The sequence below is a fragment of the Protopterus annectens genome, chromosome 5.part1 (assembly GCF_019279795.1).
Source record: "Protopterus annectens isolate FY-2018-M chromosome 5.part1, PAN1.0, whole genome shotgun sequence".
Lineage (NCBI taxonomy): Eukaryota > Metazoa > Chordata > Ceratodontiformes > Protopteridae > Protopterus > Protopterus annectens.
Window position 1 is genome coordinate 746,159,185 of NC_056736.1, and position 12,966 is coordinate 746,172,150.

Sequence of the window (12,966 nt, forward strand, 5' to 3'; positions counted from 1 at the left end):
TCTTTGGCATGGATGACTGTTCTGGAGAATGCTGTACTTGTTTCCTTGGGCCATTTTAAGCATCTGTTTCTTTGGCATGGATGACTGTCCAGGAGAATGCTGTACTTGTTTCCTTGGGCCATTTTAAGCATCTGTTTCTTTGGCATGGATGACTGTTCTGGAGAATGCTGTACTTGTTTCCTTGGGCCATTTTAAGCATCTGTTTCTTTGGCGTGGATGACTGTTCTGGAGAATGCTGTACTTGTTTCCTTGGGCCATTTTAAGCATCTGTTTCTTTGGCATGGATGCCTGTTCAGTAGAATGCTGTACTTGTTTCCTTGGGCCATTTTAAGCATCTGTTTCTTTGGCATGGATGACTGTTCTGGAGAATGCTGTACTTGTTTCCTTGGGCCATTTTAAGCATCTGTTTCTTTGGCATGGATGACTGTTCTGGAGAATGCTGTACTTGTTTCCTTGGGCCATTTTAAGCATCTGTTTCTTTGGCGTGGATGCCTGTTCTGGAGAATGCTGTACTTGTTTCCTTGGGCCATTTTAAGCATCTGTTTCTTTGGCATGGATGCCTGTTCTGGAGAATGCTGTACTTGTTTCCTTGGGCCATTTTAAGCATCTGTTTCTTAGGCATGGATGCCTGTTCTGGAGAATGCTGTACTTGTTTCCTTGGGCCATTTTAAGCATCTGTTTCTTTGGCATGGATGACTGTTCAGGAGAATGCTGTACTTGTTTCCTTGGGCCATTTTAAGCATCTGTTTCTTTGGCATGGATGACTGTTCAGGAGAATGCTGTACTTGTTTCCTTGGGCCATTTTAAGCATCTGTTTCTTTGGCATGGATGACTGTCCCGGAGAATGCTGTACTTGTTTCCTTGGGCCATTTTAAGCATCTGTTTCTTTGGCATGGATGACTGTCCCGGAGAATGCTGTACTTGTTTCCTTGGGCCATTTTAAGCATCTGTTTATTTGGCATGGATGCCTGTTCTGGAGAATGCTGTACTTGTTTCCTTGGGCCATTTTAAGCATCTGTTTATTTGGCATGGATGCCTGTTCTGGAGAATGCTGTACTTGTTTCCTTGGGCCATTTTAAGCATCTGTTTCTTTGGCATGGATGACTGTTCTGGAGAATGCTGTACTTGTTTCCTTGGGCCATTTTAAGCATCTGTTTCTTTGGCATGGATGACTGTTCAGGAGAATGCTGCACTTGTTTCCTTGGGCCATTTTAAGCATCTGTTTCTTTGGCATGGATGACTGTCCCGGAGAATGCTGTACTTGTTTCCTTGGGCCATTTTAAGCATCTGTTTCTTTGGCATGGATGACTGTCCCAGAGAATGCTGTACTTGTTTCCTTGGGCCATTTTAAGCATCTGTTTATTTGGCATGGATGCCTGTTCTGGAGAATGCTGTGCTTGTTTCCTTGGGCCAATTTAAGTATCTGTTTCTTAGGCATGGATGCCTGTTCAGGAGAATGCTGTACTTGTTTCCTTGGGCCATTTTAAGCATCTGTTTCTTTGGCATGGATGACTGTTCAGGAGAATGCTGTACTTGTTTCCTTGGGCCATTTTAAGCATCTGTTTCTTTGGCATGGATGCCTGTTCTGGAGAATGCTGTACTTGTTTCCTTGGGCCATTTTAAGCATCTGTTTCTTTGGCGCGGATGCCTGTCCCGGAGAATGCTGTACTTGTTTCCTTGGGCCATTTTACGCATCTGTTTATTTGGCATGGATGCCTGTTCTGGAGAATGCTGTACTTGTTTCCTTGGGCCATTTTAAGTATCTGTTTCTTAGGCATGGATGCCTGTTCAGGAGAATGCTGTACTTGTTTCCTTGGGCCATTTTAAGCATCTGTTTATTTGGCATGGATGCCTGTTCTGGAGAATGCTGTACTTGTTTCCTTGGGCCATTTTAAGCATCTGTTTCTTTGGCATGGATGACTGTTCTGGAGAATGCTGTATTTGTTTCCTTGGGCCATTTTAAGCATCTGTTTCTTTGGTATGGATGCCTGTTCTGGAGAATGCTGTACTTGTTTCCTTGGGCCATTTTAAGCATCTGTTTCTTTGGCGTGGATGCCTGTTCAGGAGAATGCTGTACTTGTTTCCTTGGGCCATTTTAAGCATCTGTTTCTTTGGCATGGATGACTGTTCTGGAGAATGCTGTACTTGTTTCCTTGGGCCATTTTAAGCATCTGTTTCTTTGGCATTGATGACTGTCCAGGAGAATGCTGTACTTGTTTCCTTGGGCCATTTTAAACATCTGTTTCTTTGGCATGGATGACTGTTCTGGAGAATGCTGTACTTCTTTCCTTGGGCCATTTTAAGCATCTGTTTCTTTGGCATGGATGACTGTTCAGGAGAATGCTGTACTTGTTTCCTTGGGCCATTTTAAGCATCTGTTTCTTTGGCATGGATGACTGTTCTGGAGAATGCTGTACTTGTTTCCTTGGGCCATTTTAAGCATCTGTTTCTTTGGCGTGGATGACTGTTCTGGAGAATGCTGTACTTGTTTCCTTGGGCCATTTTAAGCATCTGTTTCTTTGGCATGGATGCCTGTTCTAAAGAATGCTGTACTTGTTTCCTTGGGCCATTTTAAGCATCTGTTTCTTTGGCATGGATGACTGTTCAGGAGAATGCTGTACTTGTTTCCTTGGGCCATTTTAAGCATCTGTTTATTTGGCATGGATGCCTGTTCTGGAGAATGCTGTACTTGTTTCCTTGGGCCATTTTAAGCATCTGTTTCTTTGGCATGGATGCCTGTTCTGGAGAATGCTGTACTTGTTTCCTTGTGCCATTTTAAGCATCTGTTTCTTTGGCATGGATGACTGTTCAGGAGAATGCTGTACTTGTTTCCTTGGGCCATTTTAAGCATCTGTTTATTTGGCATGGATGCCTGTTCTGGAGAATGCTGTACTTGTTTCCTTGGGCCATTTTAAGCATCTGTTTCTTTGGCATGGATGACTGTTCTGGAGAATGCTGTACTTGTTTCCTTGGGCCATTTTAAGCATCTGTTTCTTTGGCATGGATGACTGTTCTGGAGAATGCTGTACTTGTTTCCTTGGGCCATTTTAAGCATCTGTTTATTTGGCGTGGATGCCTGTTCTGGAGAATGCTGTACTTGTTTCCTTGGGCCATTTTAAGCATCTGTTTCTTTGGCATGGATGACTGTTCTGGAGAATGCTGTACTTGTTTCCTTGGGCCATTTTAAGCATCTGTTTCTTTGGCATGGATGACTGTTCAGGAGAATGCTGTACTTGTTTCCTTGGGCCATTTTAAGCATCTGTTTCTTTGGCATGGATGACTGTTCTGGAGAATGCTGTACTTGTTTCCTTGTCTTTAATGGTGTTTTTGACTTTGCCTTTGCTGCTGCAGAGGATTTAATAGTAAGCTGTGAAGGGCTGAAAACACCCTCAGAAGCCGATGCCTGCTCAGCGGCTCCGGACCCATCTGAGGGAATAGTTTCCATAGGCCCAATACCTTGAGTATCCAGAGGCCTAGTTGTCTCCACGTGGGAGTCAGATACGGCCTGTGGCTCTGAGGTAGCGGGTGTCAGGGGCTGCGAAAGCACCGCACTGAGAACCGGCGACTGGCCTAGAAGAGGTTTCGCCGTCGGTTTTGGACCTCAGATGCCTGTCCTTTTCCTTGTCTTTGCATTTTTTACGAATTCCGGTCGTCGGTTGTTCCGACGACATTATATAGTTAAACCTTCGTCCAAAGTAATGTAAGGCAAAATCAAACTGACGTTTAATAGTGCGTTTGTTGAATCTAGCACAAATCCAACAACTAGTAACGTCATGGTCAGGGCCTAGGCAAGGAATACAGTAACAGTGAAAATCCTTATGAGGTATTTGCTTCCCACAAGAAATACAACTGTTAACTTTTACTGACATCGGTCTGGAGCAAGAAAATTTTCCCCAATGGGGTACTTAGCTTTATTGAAGACTTTGGTTCTGAAACTCTATTTCGAAAATCCCAGGAGTCGGCCGACCGGCACTTGTGAACTGCTTTTGCTTTGGGCACCGCGTGGCAAGAAACACTGAAGAAAATGGCGTCGGTTGCATCTTTTACACCCCTGGCGCTCTGACGTCAGGGAAGAGGTGACATCAACCAACGCCAGACCAAGACATTGGAACTCGGGCCGACTGCGGGTAGCCTGCCAGCAGGATAATCCAAGTGTAATGACTGCAACAGTGAAACACGATTGATGAACATCCCATGTGTTAGGACTGCAACGGTGAAACATGAAGAACATATCTGCATTCCCTGTGACTGCTGTCTGGGGTGGGGGTCTGGTTCCATGGAGCCTAGGTTGGAATGGCTTACTGGGAGCAGGAAAGGGCCACTGTTTGGAGGGACAATGCCTGCTGAACCTAGGGGGCTGGACCTGCACGAAATCCTTAACTGTTTGCATAGATTTTGCTTTTTCTTCCATTTTTTTAAGACCTCTTCTGCCTTAGTGCCAAATAAGTTATTTTTGTGCAAGGGGGCATCCAACAATTTAGATTTGACATGGACTGGCAGGGGCTGTTCCTTATGGGTCTATATTAGAAGACCAAATGTTTAGGTGATCGAACACGTAAATATCGATCTTCTAATATTGAACCAAACAATGTCGAACTTCCCAGGGAAAAATGTCCCTCAGCCACAATATAAAAAACATTACATCTAAATTAAATGGAGGGCTTCATCCCCCTCACCCTCCAACATGGGAGGCTGTGCCCCCCAACTAAATATACCAACTCTGAGATCGCTCAACAGTAGGGAAATAACAAACTCCAGCGAATGCCCAAGGGAAATCTTTCCCTGCGTTAAATCGTCCGTTCTCTGGGAGTTTGCTTTCGATATTAGCAGATCGATGTTTAGGTGTTTGATCACCTAAACATTCGGTCTTCTAATACAGACCCGTTCCTTAAGCCATGCATGCCTTATAATGACAGATCCAGTGACTGCTGCCCTGCAAGAAGCTTCTAGGGCATCAAAACCGCAGTGCAAGGTGTGTTTAGTTACGTGACTTGCAGAATGCATTAACTCTTGTAATTCTTTAGATTCTGCCCAAGCAGGAAAGGAAGACATCTTTTGTTTAAAGAGTTCCAGGGTATGTTGCTGAAATTTCAGCATATGGAACTGACAGTTGAATGCCCTGATAGCAAGAGCATCTGAGGTGTATACTTTTTTACCCCATCTGTCCAGTGCTTGGGAATCCCTATCTGAAGGGGTGGGATTCTTAGCAGAGGTTGCTTTAATCCCTTTAGGCCCTTGAGAAATTACCTCGGGGTCAGCAGTAGGACTTTTAAAAATATATTTGTGTGAGTCAGGGACTCTGCAGTACCTGTCTGGTTTTCTGGGAGCAGGAGGGAGGGAGGGCGTCAGGAGTCAAGCTGGATTCCAGGAAAACATCCTCCACAACAACCAGGACTGGGGGGGTGGCCAAGGGTCTGTGCTGTGGAAGACCTAGGAATTCCCCCGTCTCTTTTTAGACTGAGGGTAGTCTTGACTCTCCGATTGGAAATGCTTCCTTAAGGTATGCAGGGTTTCCCCAAAGGCAAAATCCTCAGGGGGAGAGGCTAAAGAAATGGAATCCTCTGCATCAGAATCCTCATAAGTAGCGAGGGGTTGCATGTCTTCATATTCTGATGCATCAGATTCATCTGACTCTTGTTCAGACAAAACTGCAGGGGACAGATCTCTCTTCCTTTTGGAGAGGGAAGCTTGGCTTCCCCTGATCAGCATGATAAGGTCTTTTGCCATTTTAAGCATTTGAGACTGAGGCAAGGAAGCAGGCAACTGAGAATGGGTCGGTTTCTTGGGTGTGGTTCGTACGCCGGGCCTTAGAAACTCGGTCATTTTTGAAAGAACAGTAGTTGCGAAAGAAGACGTTGGTTTGTGTTGAGAATCGGTAGTGCAAAGGACTTCCTCGGAAGCTGGTGCCTGCTCAGCGGCTCCAGACCCATCCAAGGTAGAGACAACCGCAGGATACTTAGTCAAAGAAGAGTTTTGCGGTATACCGTACTCCAAAAGGGTCTTGGTAGTAGCCTGCAAATCCACAGAAGTGGGCATTAGGTTCTGCGAAAGTGCCTCACTGAGGACTGGAGAAATGACGACTAGCTTAACGGAAGCGTCGTCGGTAGGTTTGAATCTGTGCGGTCTGTCTCTGTCTTTATCTTTACATTTTTTCAGAAGATCTGCTCTACAACAAGGGCCCGATGACAGATAGTTCTGGTGTGGAACAAAGCACAGAAGCGATAACAGGGGACGTCATGGTCTGGGCCTAAACAAGTGATGCAGTAAGAATGGAAGTCTCTGTGTGGCATTTGCTTTCCACAGACAAAACAATTATTAACTTTTTCTAACATCGGTTAGTGCAAGAAACAAGGATCCCCAATGGGGTACTTAGCTTTAGAACACTTCAACTTCAATTCGGTACACGAAAACTCAGTTAGTGGCCGACTGGCACTCGTGAGAACTGCTTCTGCTTCGGGCTCCAAGGTAAGAAAGACTGATGTAATGGCATTGGCTGCCTTACTTTATACTACTGACGACCTGACGTCAGTCCTGAAGCAACAGGAACAAACTCAGAAATACTAAGTCTCTGGCATTCGGGCCGGCCGAGGGCTACCCTGGCAGGGATAACCCAAATGTCATGACTGCAAAAGTGAAACACAAAAATCAACACCCTTCATAAGGGATGCCAGCAACAACCTGCTCACCAGTCCACAGGTCATCAAAGGCAGATGGAAGGAGAACATTCAGCAGCTTCTGAATGAAGAAAATCCCACAAAAGCTGTACTGCCCCAGACACAGCCTACGATGAGAGAAGAAGAGGAGAATTCCACCCGAGAAGAAGAAAGAACAGCGCGAAGAAAAACAAAGTCAGGGACAGCAGCAGGCTCAGATGAGGTCGCAGCAGATATGATAAAGATGCTGGGTGAGTTAGGGGAGAAATGGCACCTGAGGGTACTAACAGCAGTATGGAGAGAAAAGTGTACCCCAGATGACTGGAGAATAAGCATACTCATGCCAGTGTAAAAGAGCAAAGGGCACATCTACAACTGCAGGTAGTTTAGAGATATCAAACTCCTATTATAATGAATGAAAGCTCTGGAGATACACTACATTAGAAAGTGAGTTGGAGAAGACAGATCAAAAAGTTGCAGTATGCAGATGATGTAACATTACAGACAGACTGAACAGGAACTTCTGCAAAGGACAGAAATAGAATTCAAAACGGAAGGCACATGGGACAAAACTGGGTACAGATAAGACAGTTGTAATGACAACATACAGGGAAAAATCAGAAGGAACTGAGACAGAAGGGACAAAGTGGAATAAATTAACAGCTGGGGTGGTTGAAGAGAAGGGAAATCTGAGTGAAGAGGTCAGAGCTAGAACTAGGACTGCAGCCAACTGGCACAATGTGTCTGGGGTAGTCTACGACAGAAGAATGCCAGAGAAGCTGAAAAGTAAGGTGTGCAAAACAGTGGTGTGACCAGTACTACCGTATAGTACAGAAACCTGGGCAGTAAAGGCAGAGCAAATGAGGAAGCTAGAGGTGATGGAGATGAAGCATCTGAGATGGGCGGTAGGATGCACACTGTGGGACAGATGAAGAAGTAAGGACATCAGAGCAGAAGTCCAAGTAGCTCTAATACCAAAGAAGGTGAAACAGAACAGACGATGGTGGTTTGAGAAGATACGCAGGAAAGCAGAAGACAATTTGGTGAAGATTCGAGACGGAAAAAGACTAGAGAAAACAAGGGCATCCAGCAAACAGATAGATGGATTGTGTGACAGAAGACCTGCAACAGTCAGGCATGCATGTCAAAGAAGGTAGGAGACTGGGAATGCATCAAGAGAGATGGGCGGCAGCTGACAGCACCCCAACCACTTGTAGAAAATGAGAAAAAAGGGGGTTGATGATGACAAACTTTCTGACATGTCAAAGATTTGTGATGCAGGAGTGATATTTGATGACAGGCACAATCATAAGGACCACATTTCATCTGTTGTCAAATCATCTTGTGTCCATTTGAGGAATATCAGCCTTATCAAGCACCTCATCCCTCCCACTGACCCTCCTACTGTTGTTCATGCTCTTGACCTTTTTATGCTTAAGTTATTGCAATGCCCTTTATGATGGCTGACCAGACTTGGCTTGTATGACTACGTTTGGTACAAAATTCTGCAGCCACTTACTTACTGAGGCTACAAATACCAGCAGGTCACTTCATTTTTGTGGGACTTACAGTGGCTACCTGTAAAGCGTGGACCATCTGTAATCCTTATCATGGTCTACCCTGCATTACATAACCTTAAACCATTTTATTTGTGATACCCTCTACACAGGTACAACCCAAGTCGTACATTGTGCTCTAGCTCACAGGGGCTCCATACGGTTTCATATTTCAATACTGACTCCTCCAGCTGTCATTCATTTAGATAGCAAAGCCCTCTATTATGGAACCTCCCTTCCTGGCTGGTACAGGAACTCATCTACTTCAGCCAGGTTTAAAAGGGATTTTAAGTCAGATTTGTTTGATTTGGCTTACAAGTAACTTCTTCTTCTTCCTTTGGCTTTTCCCAGTTAGGGGTTGCCACAGCGGATCATCTGTCCACTCATGATTGGCAGTGGAGTTTTACGGTATCGAGTTGCCAGCCCGGCGCCCAACCTTCCACAGACTGCACACACGCATACACTCACACCTAGGGCCAATTTAGAGTGTCCAATCCACCTACTGCATGTCTTTGGGATGTGGAAGGAAACCGGAGCACCCTGAGGAAACCCATGCGACCACAGAGATGACATGCAGACTCCGCACAGAAGGCACCCCAGCCGAGAATTGAACCAGAGAACCTCTTGCTGTGAGGTGGCAGCGCTAACCACACAAGTAACGATTAATGTTTATTTTTGTACTAACTTGATTTGTACAGTGCCTGGGTTTAAGGTACTTAAACTTGAACTTAACATGTGAAGCACACAGGCACCTCACACCAGGCAGCATCTGTGGAGCTCAGCAATAATATTGAGGGGATAAGCGGCTCCACAGAGTTAGAAGGTAAGATCAGCAGGTCCAGGAGACTGATCTGCATCATGTCACCTTGCTTCCCAAATGGGTCAATGGGGAGAAGGAAGAGGAGACACTGAGTAAGACCCAATAACCAAAGGGTGCAAAAACCATTTTGGGCGGCTCTACAAAAGTTCAGTTCACAATATCCGCATCACTGTAAATCAATTCATTTGTGATTAATGGGCAAGTAATTCCGCCCACTATCACAACATTACCATGTGACAGCTAAGGGCTGCGACTTCCACACAGCTGACCACTAAATACTATGTGAGAAGTAACCAACCTTAATCAGGTATAGTGAATGCATTCTGCTGTCTCAAGTAGAGTCAACAACATCTGCTGTACCCAAATTCATACGGAATGACTGCACCGTACAGTTATAATCACTGGCTACCTACAATCTTACCTACCTCACCCTCACACTGACCGGACTGCCCTCCAGTATCTTAGCAACAGTTAAAGAAGAAGAAACAAACCTTGTCAAGATTATTTTGCATTAGCATATGTGCACATGCACAGATGTGAGCATGCGCAGACATACACAATATTTTACAGTAGGGGGGTTAATGATACCTCTTCCAGTACCAAGACCCCTTCCTAGTTTTTTTGGGTACCACTGCCAGCATGTAGACCACTGCAACATATCAAAAAACAGTTACTGTTTACCTTAACATGAACTGTTAACTATTGAAATCATGGCACCATCTTGTGCAGTAAGTATATTCAATAATTCAAAGTTCGCAGTTATTAATATCCCATTCCAATACACGTGACCTTAGCCTATTAAGTAAATAACCAGCCACATGCATTTTAAACTGAATAAAGTATAGCTGTTTAAAATCTTACCATAACAATAGATGCCCTTTTCTTCACTGTTGCAGTTATTTATAACATAAGGGATTCCCTGCCAAGGGCGACCTTATGTCTGGCAAATATACCTTTTACTACTTACAAGTACATGGGACATCGCACGTATGCTCCCCACATACGTAGGACATAAATGCTATGTCCGCACATACCACCCTCAGAACTGAACGCCCCAGAAGGAACATCAGTCTAAGGAAAGAAGGAGGTGAATCATACATTCGTAAAAGCAATACCAAGGGGGTTAGGAGGGAACAATAGAATACTGCAACAGTGGGCTATTGGGTTCAACAGGCTAGTGTCCAAGAGCACTGCAAATATATGCATATTTGAGAAACTATATATGGTTTCAGTTTCTAACAGTATTACTGCATTTTCATGGAAAGCAGTCACATACTCAGTGAAATTTACTTTTATCACATTCTACTTGTGGTATACATTTTACATGCTGCAAAAAAAAAAAAAAAAACTGCTTTAGCACACAACTATTTCTCCACAGTGAATATAAAACATTTAAAAGCGAATAATTAAAGTCTTAGAGTGAAATTTAATAAAAAGATAACTTTTTTTTCTTGGAGTCATTTCCTGTAGCATCTGGCACCAAAGAGATAAAGGAGCAATTCTGGCTTCTCAGACAAAACACAGGCATTTAACTGAACCTGCGTAATAACTAGAAGGCTGGTGACAAAGACAGAAAACTGAACCTGGAAGATTGTTCCAGTACAGTGGTTTTGTATCACAGTAACTGGGTGGGAATCATCGATGTTGTCAGTACAGAGGTTTTGTACCAAGGTAACTGGGCAGTCACCAATGTTTTCAGTATACTGGGTTTGTGCCAAAGGAACTGGGAGGGAATCACCAATGTTGTCAGTAAGGAGGTTTTGTACCACAATAACAAGGAGGGATTCAATAACATTGTGCAAGCAGGCTCTTCAACTAATCATCTCCTGTACACTACTGTATACATTGCTGATGACAGATTAGCTAAACAGACACTTATGTGCTTTCACTGTCATAGAGCACCATATGTACAAAGCTGGGGGAGGGAACTAAAGGAAAAGGGCCATGGTGCAGTGTGTACAGTGTTGGGAAGGGGAACTGAAGGAAAAGGGCCATAGTGCCATGTATACAGTGTTGGGAAGGGGAACTGAAGAAAAAGGGTCATGGTGCAGTGTGTACAGTGCTGAGGGAGGGAACTAAAGGAAAAGGGCCACAGTGCCATGTATACAGTGTTGGGAAGGGGAACTGAAGGAAAAGGGTCACGGTGCAGTGTGTACAGTGCTGGGGGAGGGAACTAAAGGAAAAGGGTCACGGTGCCATGTATACAGTGTTGGGAAGGGGAACTGAAGGAAAAGGGTCACGGTGCAGTGTGTACAGTGCTGGGGGAGGGAACTAAAGGAAAAGGGTCACGGTGCCATGTATACAGTGTTGGGAAGGGGAACTGAAGGAAAAGGGTCACGGTGCCATGTATACAGTGTTGGGAAGGGGAACTGAAGGAAAAGGGTCACGGTGCAGTGTGTACAGTGCTGGGGGAGGGGACTAAAGGAAAAGGGCCACAGTGCCATGTATACAGTGTTGGGAAGGGGAACTGAAGGAAAAGGGTCACGGTGCCATGTATACAGTGTTGGGAAGGGGAACTGAAGGAAAAGGGCCACAGTGCCATGTATACAGTGTTGGGAAGGGGAACTGAAGGAAAAGGGTCATGGTGCAGTGTGTACAGTGCTGGGGGAGGGAACTAAAGGAAAAGGGCCACAGTGCCATGTATACAGTGTTGGGAAGGGGAACTGAAGGAAAAGGGTCACGGTGCCATGTATACAGTGTTGGGAAGGGGAACTGAAGGAAAAGGGTCACGGTGCCATGTATACAGTGTTGGGAAGGGGAACTGAAGGAAAAGGGCCACAGTGCAGTGTGTACAGTGCTGGGGGAGGGGACTAAAGGAAAGGGGATACTCGGGCTAATACAGCTCAGTATTGATAGGTTCAGCTGTAATGAATTAAACCCCCAAATCTAACCAATGAGGGCTGATGTCTACAGCATACTAATGGATGAGGCTGGACAGGCCAGCTCTCCACACCAGGTACTTTGTGGGAGAATGTGAGTTTTAACACACAGGAGTGAGTCACACTGGTTGTTTGGGTGCAGCAAATTGCATTCATGGGAGGCAGCAAGAGTTGTCAGGATATAAAATTCAGCACTGGGGCTATGAGGGTATGTGAGGCTCCACAATCAATTATCTGAAGAAGAAAAAGGTACAAGAAGCAGCAGCTGCAGGAAGTGCACCATGGGAGAGGTAGCAGCGAAGAGAAGGGTGCGGGGTGGCCAGTAATAATAGACAAATTAAGCCAATGTGTGCAGCTTAACTATCTGCTGGTAAAGAACTTTAAAAACTGCCATCCAACTATACAAGTTATCTTTGTATAATCTGCTGAGACACCACTAGAGAAGTGTCTACCCATTACAATATAAATTCAGTCCATGCTCTAGAATTTAGTGAACATCAACGTCATGGAAATCAAGCAGCTCATTTTAAGTACTATATGTATAACCATTCATTCCGCTGGTACACTTTTGTAACTAATGACATATCGACACAAAACAACGCACTCTAGAGATCAATGATAACATGCAATGTGACACTTTTGTAACTAATGACTTATCGAAACAAAACAACACACTCTAGTGGTCAATGATAACATGCAATGCGACACTTTTGTAACTAATGACATATCGACACAAAACAACGCACTCTAGTGGTCAATGATAACATGCAATGCGACACTTTTGTAACTAATGACATATCGACACAAAACAACGCCCTCTAGTGGTCAATGATAACATGCAATGCGACACTTTTGTAACTAATGACATATCGACACAAAACAACGCCCTCTAGTGGTCAATGATAACATGCAATGCGACAGTTTAGAAACATCTACTTACCACTAAGCAGACTGGTGACTTCGGATGCCAGCTTGTCTGAGTTTTCTACAAGCTTCTTACTGTCCCTGTCTACTTCAAAACTTTTTTGATGGCCTTGGTCTTCGTTTTCATGCCTATT

General features: G+C 44.5%; 1 protein-coding gene across 1 annotated transcript in view; it reads right to left on the reverse strand.

Moving 5' to 3' along the window:
* The window catches only part of C2CD3 (C2 domain containing 3 centriole elongation regulator), a 2,415,762-nt gene that overhangs the window by 165,397 nt on the left and 2,237,399 nt on the right, over positions 1–12,966 (reverse strand). The window contains exon 36 of the mRNA XM_044072855.1: positions 12,849–12,966. This exon is cut by the window's right edge and continues 91 nt beyond it. Coding sequence (XP_043928790.1) covers positions 12,849–12,966 — 118 coding nt within the window. The remainder of the gene's footprint in view (positions 1–12,848) is intronic.